This window comes from Anguilla anguilla, chromosome 4, assembly GCF_013347855.1.
Source record: "Anguilla anguilla isolate fAngAng1 chromosome 4, fAngAng1.pri, whole genome shotgun sequence".
NCBI lineage: Eukaryota > Metazoa > Chordata > Actinopteri > Anguilliformes > Anguillidae > Anguilla > Anguilla anguilla.
In genome coordinates this window covers 36,982,642-37,002,912 of record NC_049204.1, presented here as the reverse complement: position 1 = coordinate 37,002,912, position 20,271 = coordinate 36,982,642, and the positions used below count along the sequence as shown (strand labels likewise).

General features: G+C 40.9%; 1 protein-coding gene across 2 annotated transcripts; it reads left to right on the top strand.

Annotated features, from left to right (window-relative positions):
* The first annotated feature begins 420 nt into the window (after window positions 1-420).
* Window positions 421-19,548, top strand: prtfdc1a (phosphoribosyl transferase domain containing 1a). 2 transcript variants are annotated; one of them, XM_035412488.1, is made up of 10 exons: window positions 421-603; window positions 3,179-3,285; window positions 4,124-4,307; window positions 10,077-10,142; window positions 14,470-14,487; window positions 16,082-16,164; window positions 16,700-16,746; window positions 17,015-17,091; window positions 17,213-17,300; window positions 18,887-19,004. In XM_035412488.1, the coding sequence occupies exons 1-9, from the start codon at window positions 553-555 to the stop codon at window positions 17,261-17,263; spliced, it is 684 nt and encodes a 227-aa protein (XP_035268379.1). In that variant the 5' UTR covers window positions 421-552; the 3' UTR covers window positions 17,264-17,300; window positions 18,887-19,004. The 2 variants fall into 2 exon arrangements, with proteins under 2 accessions (XP_035268379.1, XP_035268380.1); XM_035412489.1 differs by lacking the exon at window positions 17,213-17,300 and having other exon boundaries at window positions 18,887-19,548.
* The last annotated feature ends 723 nt before the right edge of the window (window positions 19,549-20,271 follow it).

Here is a 20,271-nt window from a genome sequence, read left to right as displayed (position 1 = left end):
CAGTCTTGGCAGGGGATCAGAATATTCAATCATGACTGACACTATGGCCTCCAGTCACCAAAGCAAAGAATTGAGGTTCATGTATTCATAATTGCAGACAGTATGCATTTAGTCACAGGGATCCAGTATAGTACGCATATGTCCAAAGAGGATTAATTCCTTTCCTTTCAAATTACAAATTCAACATTACATATACTGGTACTGATATTACAGTCCTGTAGTCCAGTAGCAAAAGTAAATTCATTGTTACTGAAAGCCAGTTAAATGACTAATCAAACCTTCTCAATCTACGTAATAACTTCAGCATGACGCTGAAATCATGTGTTTCCTCCAGGAGAGCGCTGTCTGTCTGTGTGTCTTTTGTCAACGGATTCACTAATGCCAGACCCATGTTTCTGTCAGAGTGAGGAGTAGGTAGGTGGAGCCCTTCGATTCATTCGCTCGTGTTCTTCTCCGTTTAGCTACACTGGCGCACTTTCTTCTTTAGAAGTTATAACGTTAAACTATTTCCCATTAAGTTTTAAGACATATTTCAAGTTGAAGCAAACAAACATGGCAAAGAGTGATGCAACCAAAACCGTGAAGAGGGACGGAAGGATTGTGGTAAATATCGTGAAGTCTGTCTTGGTAATAATGTCAGAAGATCCAGAGACTCGATTTGATAAATGTTTGTTTACACATTTTGAGTATCGGCGGAAATTTGCAACGACGATTTGACTGTGCTGTTGAATTAACATTAACTTACGACGAATAATCGATTACTCATGGTTAGGACTTGTTTCACGTCTTTAAGCGTCAATTTTTCTTGCAAGCAAAATGGGCAGTGAAAATCGCAACAATAACAACTATTGTGTATAACACTATGGCTCCACCAATCTTTATATTAGGCTGTATTAACTTTATAACTTGGTGGTGGATGGCCACTACCAGATCATCCAGACCTACTTAAAATAAATGTAAGACCATATGCGCAAAGTTCAGTGAAACCCACCAACCGTCAGAACTGATTACGGGCGAGTACGATTTGCCTTAACTTGGGAGAAAGGAGTATTTACGGACATCAGTGAAGTGCGGGCGCCGCACTGATCCACTTATATTCTTCATAGAGAAGGGCTCGTGTCGGATCTCTGTTAAGCTGCTTTGTGACAATGCGCTTCGACAATGCACAGTGAAGTTCAATTGAAACTGAAAATAAAATTAACTTCGGTATCCAGCGTGTTCATCCCAAGGATGTAAAACTCGGTTGTCTGCATTGCGCTGCATTGATTCATGTGAGAGATAAACATTTTGGTCAAGCTTGTTCTCCAGGTCTCATCGTGCCCGTTTTTAGGAATAGGCGAACTAGGCGGTTGCCGGGAGGGGCGCCGAAGTGGTGCGAGAAAAAAATGTTATTTACTTATCTGGCGCCCCATTTACTTTCAAATGTCCGTTAAAGTGGCATCCGATGCGTCCAATTCATTTTGAAAATAAACTCATGCTCGCACTACACTACACACCCCACGCTTTTTTGATGAAGATGCCCTGACCGGCGGTTCGTTTGCCGACATGTGATGCTCGTCGTTTGAGAATGAGGTGTGGTTGGGTCAAGCGCAGTTCAACGTGACTACATTAGATACATGATGATGACGTGCACCGAATTGAACTTCCTTGAAACTAGAAGATTGTCAATTTGAATATTGCTTCATGGTTTCCAACCATATCATACCATCTGACCATATCATCTTCTCCCACATCTCTGAGGCCAATGTCTGTGGTTTTTGCACAACTGAACTCTCAAATGTGCATTTGTCTTTGTGATTTGGGGTATATGTACTGCAACCCTACTGTAATATCCCTCTCTATGTAGTTGTCGATGGACTGTGCTTGCTGACACAGTCTAATCACAACCTGCATTGACATACTCAGTCACCTCAGGAAGGGTTGCTCTTCTGTTTTCCCTTACATATTGCACTAATGCACAAGCATCACAGTCATTGAATGTGTGCTTTCGACCACAATTTCTGATCCTATTTACTATTAACTAATTACTTTCCCATCGATCTGAATGCAGATGTCATATTAGTCACTGTTCCTACTGAAACACTAGCCTGTTGAGCAGTCTTTATGACTGAAGCTCCTGCCATCCATGCCCCAACAATGAACCCTCATTGAAGGTCACTTCCTCTTGTTATCTTGATCTAAAATTTGAGGTCAAGTGGGCCTGCTATACGTTTTTATCAATGCCACAGAGCATGATAGATTTTTGATTGCTTAATTGTATCATGCGGTACACTTATATGGAAGCATCTGCATTTGTTATTTTTCTCCACTCATTTATTCCAGTTTTTCCTTCCTTTTTGTCCCCAATCTGTACACTTTGGATAGCAGGTTATTAGTCAAAAGGCCATTGAGTGCACTATGCTGTGTACAATATACCCTGTGTGTTGAGTTAAATATTTGTTTCAAAATTAATTCATTTTCTAGTTCTTTTATTGAGTATTTGCCTCTTTTCTATTTTAATAGAATTATTTTGTTTAGAATAATAATAATAAAAATAATATTATTGTTATTATAATTATAATAATAATTATTATTATTATTATTATTATTATTATTATTATTATTATTACTATTACTATTATTATTATTGATTGCATTTTCAATTTGATTTGTTTTATTGTGTTATTTGCCAGTTTGAATTGTAACTGAAGCATGATGGCAATTGTGCATGTCCGCATGTTGTTGTTGTTTTATTTTTTTGGGTGTCTGGCGTCTAGTGCGCCAAAATGGTGAGAAATGGCCATGGGTCTCATACTGTAATTGCAAAGATTAAACCAAAGGATTTTTATAAATCACAATGTGACACTTGTAGAGTACTTGCAGAAAAGAGTATTTTTGAGATCAAAAGAGTCCCTTCTATTCCCTCTTAATGGACTGGCATAAATAACTAAAATTAAATGGGAAGTTTGATATATCCATAAATATTAGGAATTTTGTTTAGGCTGCATTATATGAACACTTTCTTGGGACTGAGGTATACTGTGGGGGCCAAATTAATGCATGGGTAATAAATATACATATATTTATGTAATATTTTATAATACTAAATGTTTATGTAAATACCATGTCTTAGATTCTCCCCAAAACCACAACTTTGTCTATATTTTATTCATTCACTCATTAATGTATTAATTCCCAGATTGAAGACGACTGGCCTGGCTACAGCTTAGACCTCTTTACGTACCCAGAACACTACTATGGGGATTTAGAAAGCGTCTACATCCCCCATGGCGTCATAATGGACAGGTGAATTTCCCTTCAGTTCTGTCTCGAGGTCATCCATCTCGGTTTAATTTCTGAATCATATTTTAATGAAAATATGCATGGTAAACAATTACACTAGTGAACCACAAATTATTATTACTTATCTATCCACCTGGACATGCTTAGGAGCTGTTGTTTTGACCTCAAAACTACCAGGTTGTTCAACCATGACTCTGATTGTAGAATAGAAGGGTTCACATATGATTAGTTTCACTGAGAATCAATTAAGTGAGGGAATAGTTTTTGTGCCACTTTATGTTTTAAAAAGATATTTTGTCGTCGTCCCCACCCCAGAATGCAACTTTTTGTTACTCATTCTGAAATTTAATTGCACACATTAATATCCGACCTAGGGGTTTATGAAGTGGCTGAGTAGAAAAATCACAGCCATTTTTTTGTGCTGAAACCCACAGCTGTCAGTATTAATGGTGTATTCTCTTCTTGTCTGAACAACGGAAAAACATAGCTGTTATCTACTGTGCCTCCTACATTGTTGTGTTATTGTCGCTCCATTGTTACCAGTGGAGATATGGGGGGAGTGGGGGGTTGCCTGGAATGGACTTCAGGAACCTCATGCGTCTACTTTGCCCTCGTGTGGAAAATGGAATGTGTACTCTCTGTGACTTGACTAAATACTACAGAATATCCTTTTCTTCTCTAGAGGAATTCTAATGATTGCATTCCTCAGCTATTAAGTGTAAGTGGCCTAACTAGATCTTTGTGACTTCAGGATTCAATTGTGGACAGTGCTTGACTGTTCAGGAAAAACACCAGTGCGAGAGAATGTTAATGGGTGTGGTTGTTGGGTCTAATTTCACAGGACGGAGCGGTTGGCCAGAAACATCATTGATGACATCGGGCACCACGATATGGTGGTGCTGTGCGTGCTGAAGGGCGGGTACCAGTTCTGTGCTGACCTGGTGGAGTTCATGAAGGCCTTGAGCCGCAACTCCAGCAGATCCCTGCTCATGAGGGTCGACTTCATCAGGCTCAAGAGCTACTTAGTGAGTGTATGGAGGGTATCCACCCACCACGCATCTGCTGTGTGGATCCCCACCCCACCCAGTCTCTCAGCTGCACAAAAATCAAACAAGTGGGGTGTGGTGTGTGGGCTGCATAAAGGGACATATTCAAATGTCTTTTGGGAAAAGGAGAGAAGTCTAAGCTCTGTAAGGAGCTCCTGTAGTTGGGTTTCTCTCTGAAATGACACCTGTCATTTTCATCTGATTAACCTTTTAAAGCATATGTTGTCGAAACAGTGTGAAGTTACATTTTCTGGATTTGAATTAATTAGGGAATTGACCTCAGAGGGAGGTACTGTGCATTAAGCATCCACAAAATTCAGTGGCCCTTTAAAGTTGGTTATTCTTACTTATATGTCCCACCCATCACCAACAGTTGCATGTCCCTACAGCTTCCTAAATATGTGTAATGGAAATAAAGTTGGGCTGCTCGCCAAAATAAAACAAGTTGGTTTAGAGCAAGCCTTTTGTATCTGAAGATTACAGTTCTCTCCTCCCCTGGTGCAGGTCACACCCAGGTCACACCTATTGTCTCCTGCCACAAGCCGTGCTCTCATAGTTGTGCCCATGTAAACAACGGCACTCCCAGCAGGGCTCAGGTGAATGCCATCATTCCCACTGGGGAATCAGATAAATGACATCACTCCCAGTGGGGGTCAAGTTAATGCTGTAATTCCCAGTGGGGGATCAGGTTAATGACATCACTCCCAGTGGGGGGTCATGTTAATGACATCACTCCCAGTGGGGGTTAGGTTAATGACATCACTCTCACTGGGGCTCAGGTGAATGCCATAATTTCCTGTGGGGTATCAGGTTAATGACATCACTCCCAGTGGGGGTCAGGTTAATGACATCACTTTCAGTGGGGCTCAGATGAGTGCCCTCGCCACCTCCATTGTCCGTTTGGAAGAATGCTTGCAAGCATGTAAATGGTAAATGGACTGCATTTATATAGCGTTTTTATCCAAAGCGCTTTACAATTGATGCCTCTCATTCGCCAGAGCAGTTAGAGGCTAGGGGTTAGGTGTCTTGCTCAAGGACACTTCGACATGCCCAGGGCGGGGTTTGAACCGGCAACCCTCTGACTGCCAGACAATCGGTCTTACCTCCTGAGCTATATCGCCCCCCATATAGCATGTGCTGTCAGCACATGCTATATCGGACAGCATGTGCTGTCCTTAGCCATGTCTTCTTATTACGCTGCAGTTCTCAAATCAAGCTTACTCAGACAGGAGTCAGAGGAAGACACTTAATGTCCACCTAAATTTTCTGGCACATGATCAGCCAGCGGGGGGTTGTTTGTGTGCAGTAAGATGGCTTCATCCCGCTTGACTGAAACCGTCTCATGCCTTGCCAATGCTAAAGCCAATTATGTGTCACCTTGTGAGGGCTGCCAGCCACAGTTGGTACTGGCATGATTTGATACCAGACCATGGGGCTCATCCGCACACTAGAACAGTGCCTTAACAGAACGAGCCACCCAGCACCCGGCTGACTACTGATACATTGTAAACACAGACCTCGTTTCCACTTATTAAAAAGGCACTTCATGAAAAATTTGTCCTGGCCAAGGGGCGATTCCATCGCCCAGGGTATGGGAAGGTTCAGTTGGTTAGGGGTACTAGTCACTCTCTAACAACCCATGCTGGTCGATTGTGTGCCCGTGAAATGTATTCCTTTGATGAAATTCTGTGCAAGCTTGGCTGTAGGCTGCAGTGTGAAAAGAAGCAGGCTCGCTACAGCACATGTTTTCGAGATCCCTTATGTCTATAGTCTTTTGATTAGGCAGGGGATCGTGCATGGCCGCGCCTGTGGTTGCAAATTTGGAATTCCAAATTAGAATGGGAATTGAAAATAGCCCCACAATGGACACTACTATACATTTTTTAAATTGTCCTCCTTTGTTTTAAGTAAGAACATTCCTGCAGAAAACACTATATGTACTAAATGAATACATATTCATTTTAGGGTTTCTACAAGGTAGGGTGCATCAAAAGGCCCTGCTGTATTGAGGGAAAACAAAAACAATAACTGCAAACGTGACAAGAGATAATTTACCATGATATTCACCAGTTGAAATATTCGCACTTGAGCAGTTTGTATTTGACCTTTGAGCCCCCATCCACAACTCTCTCACAGCGTGATCCAGAGTACATTATCTATGGATTGTAAGAATTGAACTATTCAACGCTTTATCTTGTGGGAGTCTTGTATCCTGTTACATCTGCACGGTGCAGATGGCAGCATTTCGTGACTGATGCCTCCTGGCGTTCTGTCCATGCGCAGTGCTTCAGTTTGGAAACCAGTCTGCAGAGTCGCCTATGGAGGCCCGCTCTGTTTCTGACTAACCCAGCCTTCACATTCATAGGTTGTTGTTTTATCAATGACTCTGAGCAAGGTAGCTTGAAATATTCAATATCTATATTCAAAATCAAATAGACTTGGATGTTTATGATCTCATGCCTTATTCCCGGCATGATCTTGGTCTTGAGTCACATCATATTTAGGGCATAAATGTACCCCTTATATAATTATCATGTGTTTTGTCCACATTGTCTGCATCTACCAAGATAACTAGCTATCCATATAGAACCACACTACTGGTGGAAAGCAGTCACCTCCATCTATGCATAACTGGTAGCAGAGGAAAGGTTAAAAGCATTATTTTGTCAGATAATTGAGATAACATTAAATGAATCCGGGAAAGACTACATGTATTCCTTCCCCACTCAGATACGTTTGCTGTTTTTTTGTATCAGAGAGGTTTCTTACTGTTGGTGACCTCAACGTGATAAGTTATGGTTTTTTAGAGTTGGTGACCCTGACGCTGTTTGGTGTATTTGAGGGGTTTCTTACAGTTTGAAAGAGGTGTCCATGTTCTGCATGACAGACTCTGAATGAAATTTAATTTTCAATTTTACAGTGACCAAACAAGAGCCTAGGTTAGCAAACACATATTTGTTGTCGCTGAATGGTCATTAGCTAGTCTGAGCTGTGGAACTGCCAGCGTGCTACTTGCAGGCGTTCCAGATCTTTATATCCCTCCAGCCCATAAAACTTTTTAGCAGTACCAAATCAATAATGAGAAAAATGGGAATCCATCTATGAGGCTGTTTCATACTTATGATATTTATAAATTGGTACCTTGAAACCTCACCAGTTTCTAACAAGAAGTGATTAAACTCACTTTTGTAAACAGCTTTTGTGATGACTTGCTTAAAATGGTCAATTATTAGTCTGATTTGAATGACTACACGCACAATTCTGTTCAGGCGGAAACCCCCGCCCCCCTGACCGTACTGTATATGGAGCCTGTTCTGTCAGAATAAGAGTTTCTTTAGGTTTAACGGGCCCCACTATAAATAAAATAGGGTTAGAATTCCACCAGAAAATGTGGAATTAAATTTTGCTGTCTGTTGAGCTAATATGTGTCAACCTGAACAACCCTTATGTGCATGATCATATAGATAATCATTTCTGTTTCTGTTCTTCCTGTCTGTTTTACAATATTGTTGCCAGCAGGGGGTGATGTTGGCAGAATATAATCAGAGAATTTTTTTTTTTACAGTCAGCAGTCTATTTTAAATTCTCATTCTCATCTCAGGTTCTCATTAAAAAGCTTTTTCCGTTATAGTGTGTTCTGTACACAGCATGAACTGATATATTATTTAAATGTGACAAAGCATAAATTATGACTTGAATGCTTTATATAAACATACCAAAAAGAGTATTTAATGTCAAATGAGTAAACATGGGACGGAGCATATTTGAATTTGCATGTATTTTTAACGCAAGGTAAATGTTCCCAGATTGAATATCTGTCATTCTCTCTCAATCCCTCTTCTCCAATTTTGCAGTCTTATCCACATTATAGATGCAGTCTGCTTTCTGAAGTCCTGTTCATTTTATGAAAACTGAGTGTGATGAATGCATACATTTAGGAGCAGGCCTGACCTGAGGACCTATCACCCTCTAGCACAGAACCAGTGTCCTAATAACTGGTCAATGCTGTCCATGGACATAATTGCATTTTTCTTTCTCTACACATCCAGGGGGCTGAGAAGACTCTTATTACATTCCTAAACCTCTGACACATCAGTTTTATTTTCTTCAGTGTGGCAGAAGGGCAGCTGTGAGTGACGACTGACACCTGTCACTGAAAATCAAGTGGTGCCCAGGAGAGAGTGCGACTAACACCTGACACCCAATAGCAAAGCAGAGTGAATTTGGAGGGTGTCCTAAAATGGACCTTTGTGCAGCAGGTATAATTTTCTATGGAGCCTGACCTCTGCTATAGCTGTCACCATTAACAATGGATTAGTCTGCTGTCTTTTAGAGGGTGTCATGGTGCGCCAGAGCTCCTCTGTTTCCTCTGCTGTGGCACTGGGAAAGGCAGTCATGTGACCTGGGGGGAGGGCCCATATGGAACCCCGTCCTGGCTGCTACTGTGACACTGAGCCTAGCCTCACCGCATCCGCTGTTCTTCATCCACACAGCTGCCCAGTTGTTGTATGCCTGTTATCCTGTCCATTTGCATGTGTGGCTAACTGCGGGTATGTGTACATGTTTGTGTGTTCATGTTCCTGTGTGTTTGTGTCTGTTTACTGAGCTGTACATGGCTTCACCAGTCTCTGTGTGCCGGGTACTCAGCTATGGGACAAGTTGATTGGTGCAGACTTGACTTGGAGAGAAAAAAATCCTGTCCAATGGGGCATGTTTATCTTTAAGATCATTGAGAATTGCAGTGAATCAGCACTCAACATGCACCATGGTAGGGAGGTGAAAGTATGTGTTGTTTTCACAATCCATGATGTAGAGCAGCTCAGGAGGACTTTCCTTTTAAAATTCTGAAAAGTAAGCAAGAGTAGAAATGGAAAATTTACTATGAGAAGTAGTATTTGGATCAAGTGGCTTTGTTGTGACCAGACAATGGATATACCAGATGTTTTGTTGAGATTCACATTTGGTGCTTCAGCGGTTAAAATTCTGTTTCTGTGTGTTTACTGCTTGTTGGAAGTAAACAATTGAAGGAAAGATGGAACTGTTATCTTTGTTTGCTGAAATAATCCTTCCCTGGTGTATGACTGTAGAGTAGGATCGGTATGCAGTACAGTGACAAATTCATTTTGCTGGCCCCTGTTAGTCTCTTGTCCCTGTAATGTTGCTCATTAAACACTCTGTAGATACTCATATGGAGTGCACAATTCAGTCAGAATTACTTGCACAAAAACGCACACTCTAGCACAACAACACAGTGGCACACACATACTCACAGGAGGACACAGACTTATGTGCACACATGCACAAACATGTACATGCACACACACAGTCAGGTTTCTTGCAAATGTGCGTGCTGTACTTTTGCTGCAGACTCTGTGAATGTAATGAAGAGCCACATTCTGGGCTAATTCTAATAAAGCAGGTGGGGTCAAGTTGCCACATAGTGCCGCTGGGGAATTCCCACTGTTCATAAGCATCCTGTGACTGAGGGCGGCAGACTGCAGAGTAGCGCAGCAATTTCAACATCAGAGTGCCACTTGACCTCCCGCAGAGAAGCCAATTGGAGCCCAAACAAAGCAGTAGAAGACTTCTTGTTGTTTCAGACAGAAGGTCTGATTCCGGGCACACTTTTCACAACAACAGTGAATGTGAAGACATGGTTGGTCAGGATTGGGGCTGTCGCATCTCATCAAACAGCAAAATGTTTTCACTGCAGCCCTGTGATTTTACCTGTCTCTTTTTTTTTTGTAGAATGACCATTCCACTGAAGACCTCCACATACTGGGTGGGGAGGATCTCTCTGTCCTGAGTGGGAAGGTATGTATGGGAGAGTTTGGCACAGCCTACCTTGGCGTAATGCTGTAAAATCCATTGCAACAAACAGCATAGTTTCATGTAGCCAAGGTGGCCAAGATTACATTATTGCACAATATAAATCTATTGGTTGGTAAGATGTCCGTTTCATTTTTGAGAACACAATATATGGTGATAAGCACTTTATATTTATTAATACATAATACAATGTAAACCAGTATAAAGAAAAGGATGTGCAATTTTTCACTCAGGTCTTTTGTGTAGCCAAGTTATTTTTTCATTGTTTTAACATGTTTATTATTGCCTTATTTCCTTTGCTCATTCATCCAGTATCTAACCTGCTTATCCTAGGCAGGGTTGCAGGGGGGTGCTGGAGCCTATCCCAGCATGTATTGGGCGAGTGACAGCAATACAGCCGGGACAGGTCACTAATCTATCGCAGGGAACATACACCATTCACTCACACACTCATACCTATGGGCAATTAAGAGTCTCCAGTTAGCCCATCTGCATGTCTTTGGACTCTGGGAGTAAACTGGAGTATCCGGAGGAAACCCACACGGACACGAAGGGAACATGAAAACTCCACACAGAAAGGCCCAGGCCGGGATTTTAACCCGGGACCTTCTTGCTCTGAGACGACAGTGCTGCACCCCCGTGCTGCCCCCTTGGCTCATTAATAATGTAAAAACATATTATTTTACCAAAAATAAATCCATTTAGAGTTTTTGAAATGATTTTGAACGTATAGATCTTCCAGTTCCAGAAATATAGAGAATTTCTGAGTGACGAAGGCAAACCCCTGCCTTGAGCCAAGGTTTGTGGCCACGCACGCACACACATACACACACACACACATACACACTGAGGTATTTTGTAACTTTGTACATTCTTAGTGCACCACATACAGTGCTGTTGATTCATGCTGCCATACTTTCAAGTCAAACACAGCAGTGGTGGCTCTTTGATCTCAGACAGACTATTAGCAAGACAGCCGAGGGCATTTTCTGTGTGATGCTGACTCTCCTCTGTATTTGACCGTGAGATCATACCTGCTCAAAGCCATTTGTGGTCTCCAGCTGAGTCAAGACCGATGTGGAGGGATAGGCCCAGTGGAATCAGTCCTTATTAGGCCAAGAAGAGCTCTGTGGAGTTAGTACAATTTAGACAGATCCAGAGATATATCATATCATTGCGGTTTCGGTTCAGCATCTAGAATATCAGCTCTTGGGGATATTCTTTTATTCATTTATTTACTTATTCTTCTCTGACTGTAATGCTGTGGAATTTTTAGTTCACCTTGGGTCATCTCCTTGCAATGTAGTCTCCATCCACAAGGGGGAGCTCTGTCACAGAAATAAATGCCCTCTTGGGTAAAGCTCAATCTGTGAGAGACAGCAGCCTGAAAACATCAGAATGCCTTTCTCATTGCCCTTAAAGACACATAAAAGTGACGGCTCAACACACGCACGCACAAACACATGCAGAAACACACATATCCAAAACGTGCATGCTCAAGCACACATTTACATACATTCTCATGCACACCCGGACACACATACATGGAAACACACAACACCCATGCCCAGGTATAAATGGACTCAAATACATCTACACAAACACACACACACACATATATTCAGGCTGAATACTGAAAGAGGAGCAGTCTGACACAAGCCTGTCCCTGTACGGCTGTTTTGTTTAACCAGAGGTGTTCTAAAAAAGTTACTCTGGGACAGAGGTCCAGTAAGTGGTCAACATTTGGGCTGTTTTAAATTCCTTATCATTATATTTTCTTACAAAGGATGCTTTGTTATTCTGGTTAACACTGCCTGGGTGAGAGTGAGTCACTCCTTTGCAGTGAGAAGGAGCAATGTGTCCACAGGGCAAAATTAATCAGCTGGTCTTTGCAGTATATCTTTTAGATGAATGGGTGAGAAGCTGGCCTTTTAGTGCCCCAAATGTACTGGATCAAATGAATGACCCAAATTCACTACTTTTAATGTGCCTTTTTGATCCTAAAATGTGGGATCTGTTGCTGTAGCTCTGTTTTGTTGATGGGTGGTGAGTTGCTGGGGGATTAGGACATTGTGGGGTACATGGTGGGTTACCCCTCCTAGTCAGAACACTGTCAGATAATCGAGAGGATGCAGTGGCTTGATGTGTTTGACGTGTTTTCTGAATTTAAGGGTAAAAGGTTCAGCCAGAACAGCCCACTGCTTGACCTTGCAGGTTTAGTGATGCTACTGACTTTGAAAGACGAGTTAAAGTGAGTCAGGTTCCATGCAATGGAGCTTCAGTTTGATCCACTGAGTCAGTACATACATTTGAAGGCATTCTGTGCCTGTGTATTGGCCTGCATTCAATTGGGTTTTTCTTTAACTTGACTCGCACGCACATGCAGTTAGGCAAAGTTCTGACAACCGTTCAGATTGCATTTTATTTTGTTTCTTAGAGTTAAGGTCACATGCCTTCTCTGTTAGTTTTCTGGTATCCAATCACAGCTCATTTGGGGTGTTTTGGTTGTGGACAGCAGAGGTGGAAAATCCACATTCAGAAAGTCGAAGTCCTCCCTAGTATTTTGTTCCAATCACTTGGATTTGCTAATTGGCACAATTCTTCAGCCAGGAGGTAGAACTAATCAGTGAAATCAGCTCGGTGGAAGAAACACATGGCAGGAATTTTACATTCTGACCCCTGGACTTTCCACCTCTGGTGCACAGTCCATCACAGACACGCTTTGACATTTCAGCAAAGCTTAGATGCAGACCCAGAAAGCCCCCTCATACCACAATATATTTATCCGGGGGGGGGGGGGGGGGGTTTGGGTACAATAGGGCCCGAGTCTGTGAGGCCCGAAAGAGTGCAAAAGATACTTTCAAAGGGTCGAGCGACCTGATCCCATCTACGGCCCCCATCTCATTCCAAGGCCTTGGTCACACAATCCCATCATGCTTTACAAGGAAACCATGCGCTTTTGTCCGGGTGTAGGAAGTGTTTCCAGGGCCCTGCCTGTAGCCGACATGCCTGATCCGCAGCAGCGCTTCATTTGCATAACCCTCTGTGTGGGAGTTTGGACAGTTTTTCGCCTGATACTGGCACCAGTTTTCCCAATACAGATGGCATGTGAATCTGCAGTCCGGTGAGCAGAGTGGGGTTCTGTACATGGAGGGATGGGGTGCCATTGGTGGGCGGGATGGAGCTGTGCTCCTGCACCCAGCATGGTTTGCCCCCCCCCCCCCCACTCTTCTGCAGTAAAACAGCTGATCCACTCAAATGAGTCATGCAGGGATGTGTGCATAATGTGAAACAGCAGGTCAATTGTTATAGGGAATTTTTTTTTTGTGAAAACACTGTTCCTCCCAGTTACATAATACTGGTCAGGTGTAGGCCCCGAAGACTTGGAACTGTGCCCACTTTTTCTCGGCACGTAAGTCTCGGTCCACTGATACTCTGTCTTCAACAAAGACCTTATAACACAGGGGAGGAGCAGCTGCCTGAATGGGGGAGGAGGGGTTAACTCTGATGAATGACGTGTTTGTGATTCACTATCAGAAAAAAAAAGATTCAAGCAGTACATGGGCCTGTATCTGTATGCCTGTAAGAGCTATCATTTTAGATTGGGATTCCAGAATGTCATTTCAATGCCCTCACATGAGGAAGGAATGACTTTCCTACCACAGCTCATTTAGAAACACCAAAACAATTAAATAATACAATTCAGTAAACAGACCAATCATTGTGCCGGCATGTAATTCAACAAACAAAATTACCTTTTTTTAGATCATTTATTTTGGTTGTTAATTTTTTTTCTGAAACTTATGCACTAAAAGGTTCAGTATTACACCAGATTTTTCTTGGCCTTATGAACTCAGTTAAATGAACACTGATCATTTTACCGTGACATTAGAAGCCATTACATGGATGGTTATTGTAAATTGAATTTGCCGCGACTAGTACAGTGTATTTGAAAATGTGCTGAAATGATTACATTATACATTATAAATTATTATACACAGGGAATAAAGCAGATTGAAATGTTGCAGTAGGTGAAACAATGCTGTAATATTAATACATACATACAATAAATACACCAGTCCTGTGATCCTGTGGAAGAGTAGTAGGGTCAGTTTTATGTTCAATGTGGATCCAGTGCAAGAGCTCGCATGGTTTTTATTTTCTAATAGGATGACGTCATGCTCCACTATTGGTGTGAAGGCAGTAATTTCTGTTCATCTGTATGTCTGTGTGTGAATATTCCTTCTTTCTCATCTCTTCTTATCTTGTTTTCATTTTTTGCTTTGCTGTGGCATACCTGAATGCCTTGAAGAACGTTTTGATTGTCGAGGTGAGTAAGATCTACGCTGTTGTGTGGGGCATTATGGCATTATTTACGGGAAGATTGCATTCCCTAGTTTAGAGCAGCCGTAACTCATGACTTAATTCAGCCAGCCAGACATACTGTCACTCACATATGCAAGGAGGACGTTCTGAGAATTCACACACACACACACACACATATATATATATTGTTATTATTGCATTGGTCTCAAAAATCGGTCTTAAAAATGTGTACCTTCAATGTACAGTACGACAGTTGCTGCAAATGTAAAAGTAAAAGTGTTAATGTAATACTTTTTATTGTGCTGCTCATTCAGTCAATCAGTCAGTTTTTCATTCAGTCAGTCAGTGTTTGGCTTATTTCTCATTCTGTGTCCCAGGGGCATGACCACAATTACAGCAGGATTCATAATTTACAGGTCATCACAACACATCACATAACTGTTTGCAGCCAGCACAGAACAGAAACAAGTTTTTTCTTTTTACATTTGACATTTCTGCTCAAATAAGTCCCTCTTTAAAATGTGCAGAAACTTCCTTTTCAACAGATGGAAAACAAAGAATAGAGTTGTTATTTTGGACAGTGTATCAAATAAATTGGTTCAGTAGTCAAAGAACTTCTGCTATATATCTAATGAGATACTGAAGCTGCACAAACTTCAAAGTAAATCATCTCATTTCAGTCCTTATCATCTATTTAAAAGTTATTGTTGCTTTAATATGTCTGACCTAGTTTCTGTGTTGTGGTAATATCTTCCCATTCATTGTAAATTTGTCTTTGGGGCTTCCTGTAGTTTTCCGCAGAGAAGTCCAAATGAAATTTGGTATTTTGGTTGCTTGTCTGCAAAACAATTATTTTCCAAACCTTGTCACCCATCACCCATCTGAAAACAGTGTGTTTGTTTCTTCTGTCATCAGAGGTGATGACAGCGGCTGATGAAAATGTTTGTGACAGCTAAGCATGGGGAAGTTCATCACATTTTCATAATTGCTTCTGATTGATGAGTCCTTTTTGTTTCATAACCTGAGCTTGTAAAACAGGTTACATTGCAGGGTATTTTGGTTATGCACACAGTGGCTGGTTTCTGGTAAGCAGAAGCCTTCATGCACATGCGGTAACCGTGGAGGGGTATAATTATGTCTTATATTGACGGCCTGCGGTCTGAACACAAAGAAATGAGACATGGCAAAAGGTGCCACTGTCCGTCTTCGACAAAAAACAACTGCTCTGACAACTGCTCCCTCTGTAGTGAGATTTGTTACCAAGGCCTTTGGAAATCCTCCTGCCTGTGCCTGACACCTTCTTTGATCTAGATGCAATTGCTGGGTAAAACGCATGACAAACACATGAACAGTGGACAAATTGAGCATAATGTAGCCGCTGGTTTTTCAGAGCAGAAGGAGCGGGTGTGTTTTGGGGTGAACAATAGTTCATGGATGATTTGAAATGTCTGGCATGTGATACTAGCAAATCTTTCATTTTTGTTTGTGGTTTGTTCTTATTCTGGTTCTTGTACATGTACATGCACACACTTCCTGACACACACACACACACACTTCAAGACACACTAAGGTAATTATAATGTCCTCTCTCCCTGCAGGCTATAGTGGACACTGGAAAGACCATGAAGGCTCTTCTGAAGCACGTTGAGGCCTTCCAGCCAAAGATGGTGAGAGTGGCCGGGTAAGTGCAAGCTCCTGAGTCAGGGGGTGTACCGCAGAGGTCACAGGCTATGGTGGCATGTCACTGGCCTTCTGGCACTTTGAGCAGAGGGTCATAAAAATGAATATTAGTAGAGTGGAGAGTGGCGGAAAAGAATGACCATGATTAGGCACTACTTATTTTAGACCTTGAAACTGTGCTGTGTTGTAACACTGAACATTTTCTGAGTTTCTGCAAGGATAATAATAAACGGATAGGACATTACCTTTTCCACAGAAACCAGACAGGAGTTCCACCAATCATGGAGTATATTGCTTATAACATAGAACAATGGCAACAGTAATGGGAGGGTACCTTCAGGCTGTACCTCTTGAATATTGCCAGGGAATTTAAAGTTATCTCCCAATCGCCATCAACATTGTTCTGTACCTTATTAACCACATGCTCCTTGTTTGGAGGAGCACATCTTTGATTGGTGGAGCACATCCTGTTCTCTTTTATTAATCCTCTGTTTCTGTAGAGTGGTGTTGTGAGTGTTCCACTGTTTCTGTTTCAGTTTGCTGGTGAAGAGGGTGCCCAGTGGAGTTGGAAGTCTTCCTGACTGTATGTAGCTCTCATTTTCTCTCACAGGTCTTGGCATTTGGGGAACATTGCGTTCATCTTCAGTGTACTAGTAGTCAGAATATGAATTGTTTACTGGAAAAATATAACGGTGAGTACTCTTATAGTGTTCATCTGTCTTGATGTTTCTCCAAACGGAGAATACATGTCTTGTTTTTTTGTTTGTTTGTTTTGTTTCATCTGATTTAATTTGCACGATAATCCTTGTCAGCTAAATGCTGTCTACGCTTCTGTTTATTTGTCTCAACAGATGTGGGATTTGAGATCCCAAATCATTTCGTCGTTGGTTACGCCTTGGACTACAACGAGTATTTCCGAGACCTCAATGTAAGACAATCCACTCAATCACATCAAATCCCACTCGTTCTTGAAAAGATTTATTTAATTGATGTCTGTAACCAAAAGACACCTTGATGTCCCACGCCTTGAATGTGGTGTTAAAAAACAGAACTTAAGTGTGACAAACAGGAGGGAACAGACAGTTTGCCTCTCTTCATGAGAAACCTGACCTGAAGGGAACTGAAATTGCCAAACAGGTATTCCCTGATGGATTTGCATAAACAAATACACTGTGCACATGTTTTACATATAGACTCTATCCTGTTTGCCCAAACCGCATATTTATATTCACCAGGTGCTACTGTGGACAAGCACAACAGATTTAGGTGCTGTCGTTTATTATCCAATTAATTCATAATTAATAATGATTGCTTATTTATTAATATCAGTGATATATACAGTGAATATGTGGCCAGAACCATTATTGGCAAATCAGAAAACAGAAACAGAGCTGTTTCACAACATACAATGAGCAGAGCCCAAAAGCTTGAAAACAGGTTTCTCACCCACTTTTACTGTAAAATCAATCAGTGTAATATTTAAATTGTTTTTCCTCATACTTAATATATTGTTATTGTCCCTCTCACTCTTGTATCAGACTTTGGATAAGGTACTCCAGCTCCAGCATGTACAAAATTATCTGCTTAATGTGTTTTTCTTTTTAATGCCATATTTATAAAATAAGTCCCATCATGCTCTGCAATAGGCATACACCAAGGAGGAAGACAGAAAGTTTTTTTTTTTTGATTTTGGCGCCTATTATAATTTACAGTGGCATTCAAACCTCTGTCATTTCGTACAACTTGCATTAAGGTTAGTGCAATACTGAAGTGAGGAAGTGAGATTTCTGCATTGTAAACATGTGCGCGTGGGTACCAGCACATATCGATGGTGGGTATAGTTCTTTAGTTAAAATGCCATTAGATTTTAAGTGTCTCTCTGAAACTACTGCAGGTTTTCTTTCCAAATTTTTTTTTTTTTTTTGTTGGGAGTGGGGGTTTTAACTGAAAACTTGTCCAAATTGAATGCATGGTATCTGTGAGGTGCTCCTTGGTAATTATCTAAAGTGGATTTGAACATCTCTGTCAGTGTTTTCCAAACTTGGCATCCTGCTGTGACGCATTGATTCTGTATATTGGAAGGAAGGCGGAAGGGTGGGATGTTAAAGGTCAGCTTTTCTTATCTATCTGATGCTAAGCTTAAGGGCTTTGCAGCTACACGTCCGTATCACACTTATTGTCCTGCGCACAGAACAAAAAAATCACTGATATCAGGAATTTATAGATGATTGATGATTTTTTGATTATTATTAAACCTCCTTAACAACAAATGGAGGTTTTGCACGCTCCAGATCATACCATGACTGTCAATTATTCTGTTCCTGTTGCACAACTATTTTCACCTGGTAAGCATGTATGCATGAGCTTCAGTAACAAAGTGAAAAACATGATGTGTATGTTCTACAATGGAGAGGAGAGCTAAGACATGTTTTGGCTTTTCGGTATATTCATCTGACATTCCAGTCTTCTCCTTCTTTCCATTATCTCTAATCAACACATCACAGTTGTTGGGTAAGCCCACTATAGGGCTGCATTTCTGTTCTGCTCATTTTTTTGCCAAAGAGCAGAAGGCTTCAGAGATAAGCACATTGCCTTTCATGTGATTTATTTAAGGTGACACGCAGTGTTAAACAGATTTCATTAACATTTAACAAACAAGCAAAGCACCAAATGTGTAATTGAATATTTTAACTCAGAAAGTTTTTCTTCTTCTCTCCCCCAAGCATATATGTGTAATTAGTGAACAAGGGAAGATGAAGTACAAGATTTGAGGACCACAAACAGCAGCCTTTGGAAAATACCACTGACTTTCTCGTGACATTTGGACTTACCACTGAAACTCAGTGAAATCGAAGTACATACTCACCCTTAATATTGCTCTAAGGATTGGTTTAAACCCTTTTGCTGCCATAATGTGTACTCCAGTGTATAGCAATGCTCCTGATGTGCCTTTAAGATTACAAAAAAAATTCTGTTTTTTTAAAACTATTTTTTATGCTGTGAACTTTTTCCATGCTGCCTACAACGTGCTTACTTGACAGTGAAATTAATATGGAAATGTCTGCCAATTTAAAAATGATACAGTTGTCAGTTCCTCAGCTTATTTGAGGTTTATTGAATTAACTTGACATTCTAAAGCCTACGGTATGTTCTAATTTTGTAATGTGATATTGTGCCTTTTGACAATCTACAAATTTATCTTCAGTATAAATATTGTGATGTCTAAGGGCTGGGTGTACTACTGCCTATCCATTGTTCTAAATTCATGTGGTTCAAATCTAATAGTTCTTATACAGATATAATGTGTACAAGTTACAGGCTAATAAGTAGATTTATTGAATTGATTTACACTGAATTCATTGTAAATAAATTTTGAATACATGGAGTTTTCCATTGCTGAATGTCTGAATCATTCTGGGGACTGTCTGAAAGGAGTGGGAGTATTATACCACATTTTACTAATATCCTTTCACCTCAGTTTTACGTTCATTTTTTATCTCTCAGCTATTTATATCTACAGTCCGCAACAATTTCTAGCAGATCCGGTTGTCTGTGTGCATGTATGCAGATACATGTGTTAAGCACCTGTGCATTAGAGAAATTTGCTTGTTTGTGTATACGTGTGTGCTAAGAGTTCTAATGTGAGTGCAACTGAGTGTGCACATGAGGTACCTGTCCGTGAGTGCAGCGTCCAGGCATGCGCGTGTGTATGTGTGTGAATGGAGTTGTGTGATACTGGAACACAGTGAGGAATCATGGAGTCGGCGCACACAAGGACATATCTCCCCTAAGTAATGTGTTATACTGTACTCCAGATGATTGAACATGGACATCTGAAGCAAAAACATTCTGGTTATGTAATCGTCAGTTGGCCGACAGGCTGATGGGATAAGGATTTACATTTTTACCATCATCTCTATATATGAAATTCCTGTGACGATTTAGACATAACATTCTTTTTTTTCATTTACATTTAATTTTAACACCAAAGGTCTGGTTTATTTTAGCTTGGGTATGGCGACATAACTGCTGGTGTATACTGTGGTCTCTAATCAAATAAATCCACATAGTATGTAATTGCCCTCAATGTGAACAGATATAACCTATT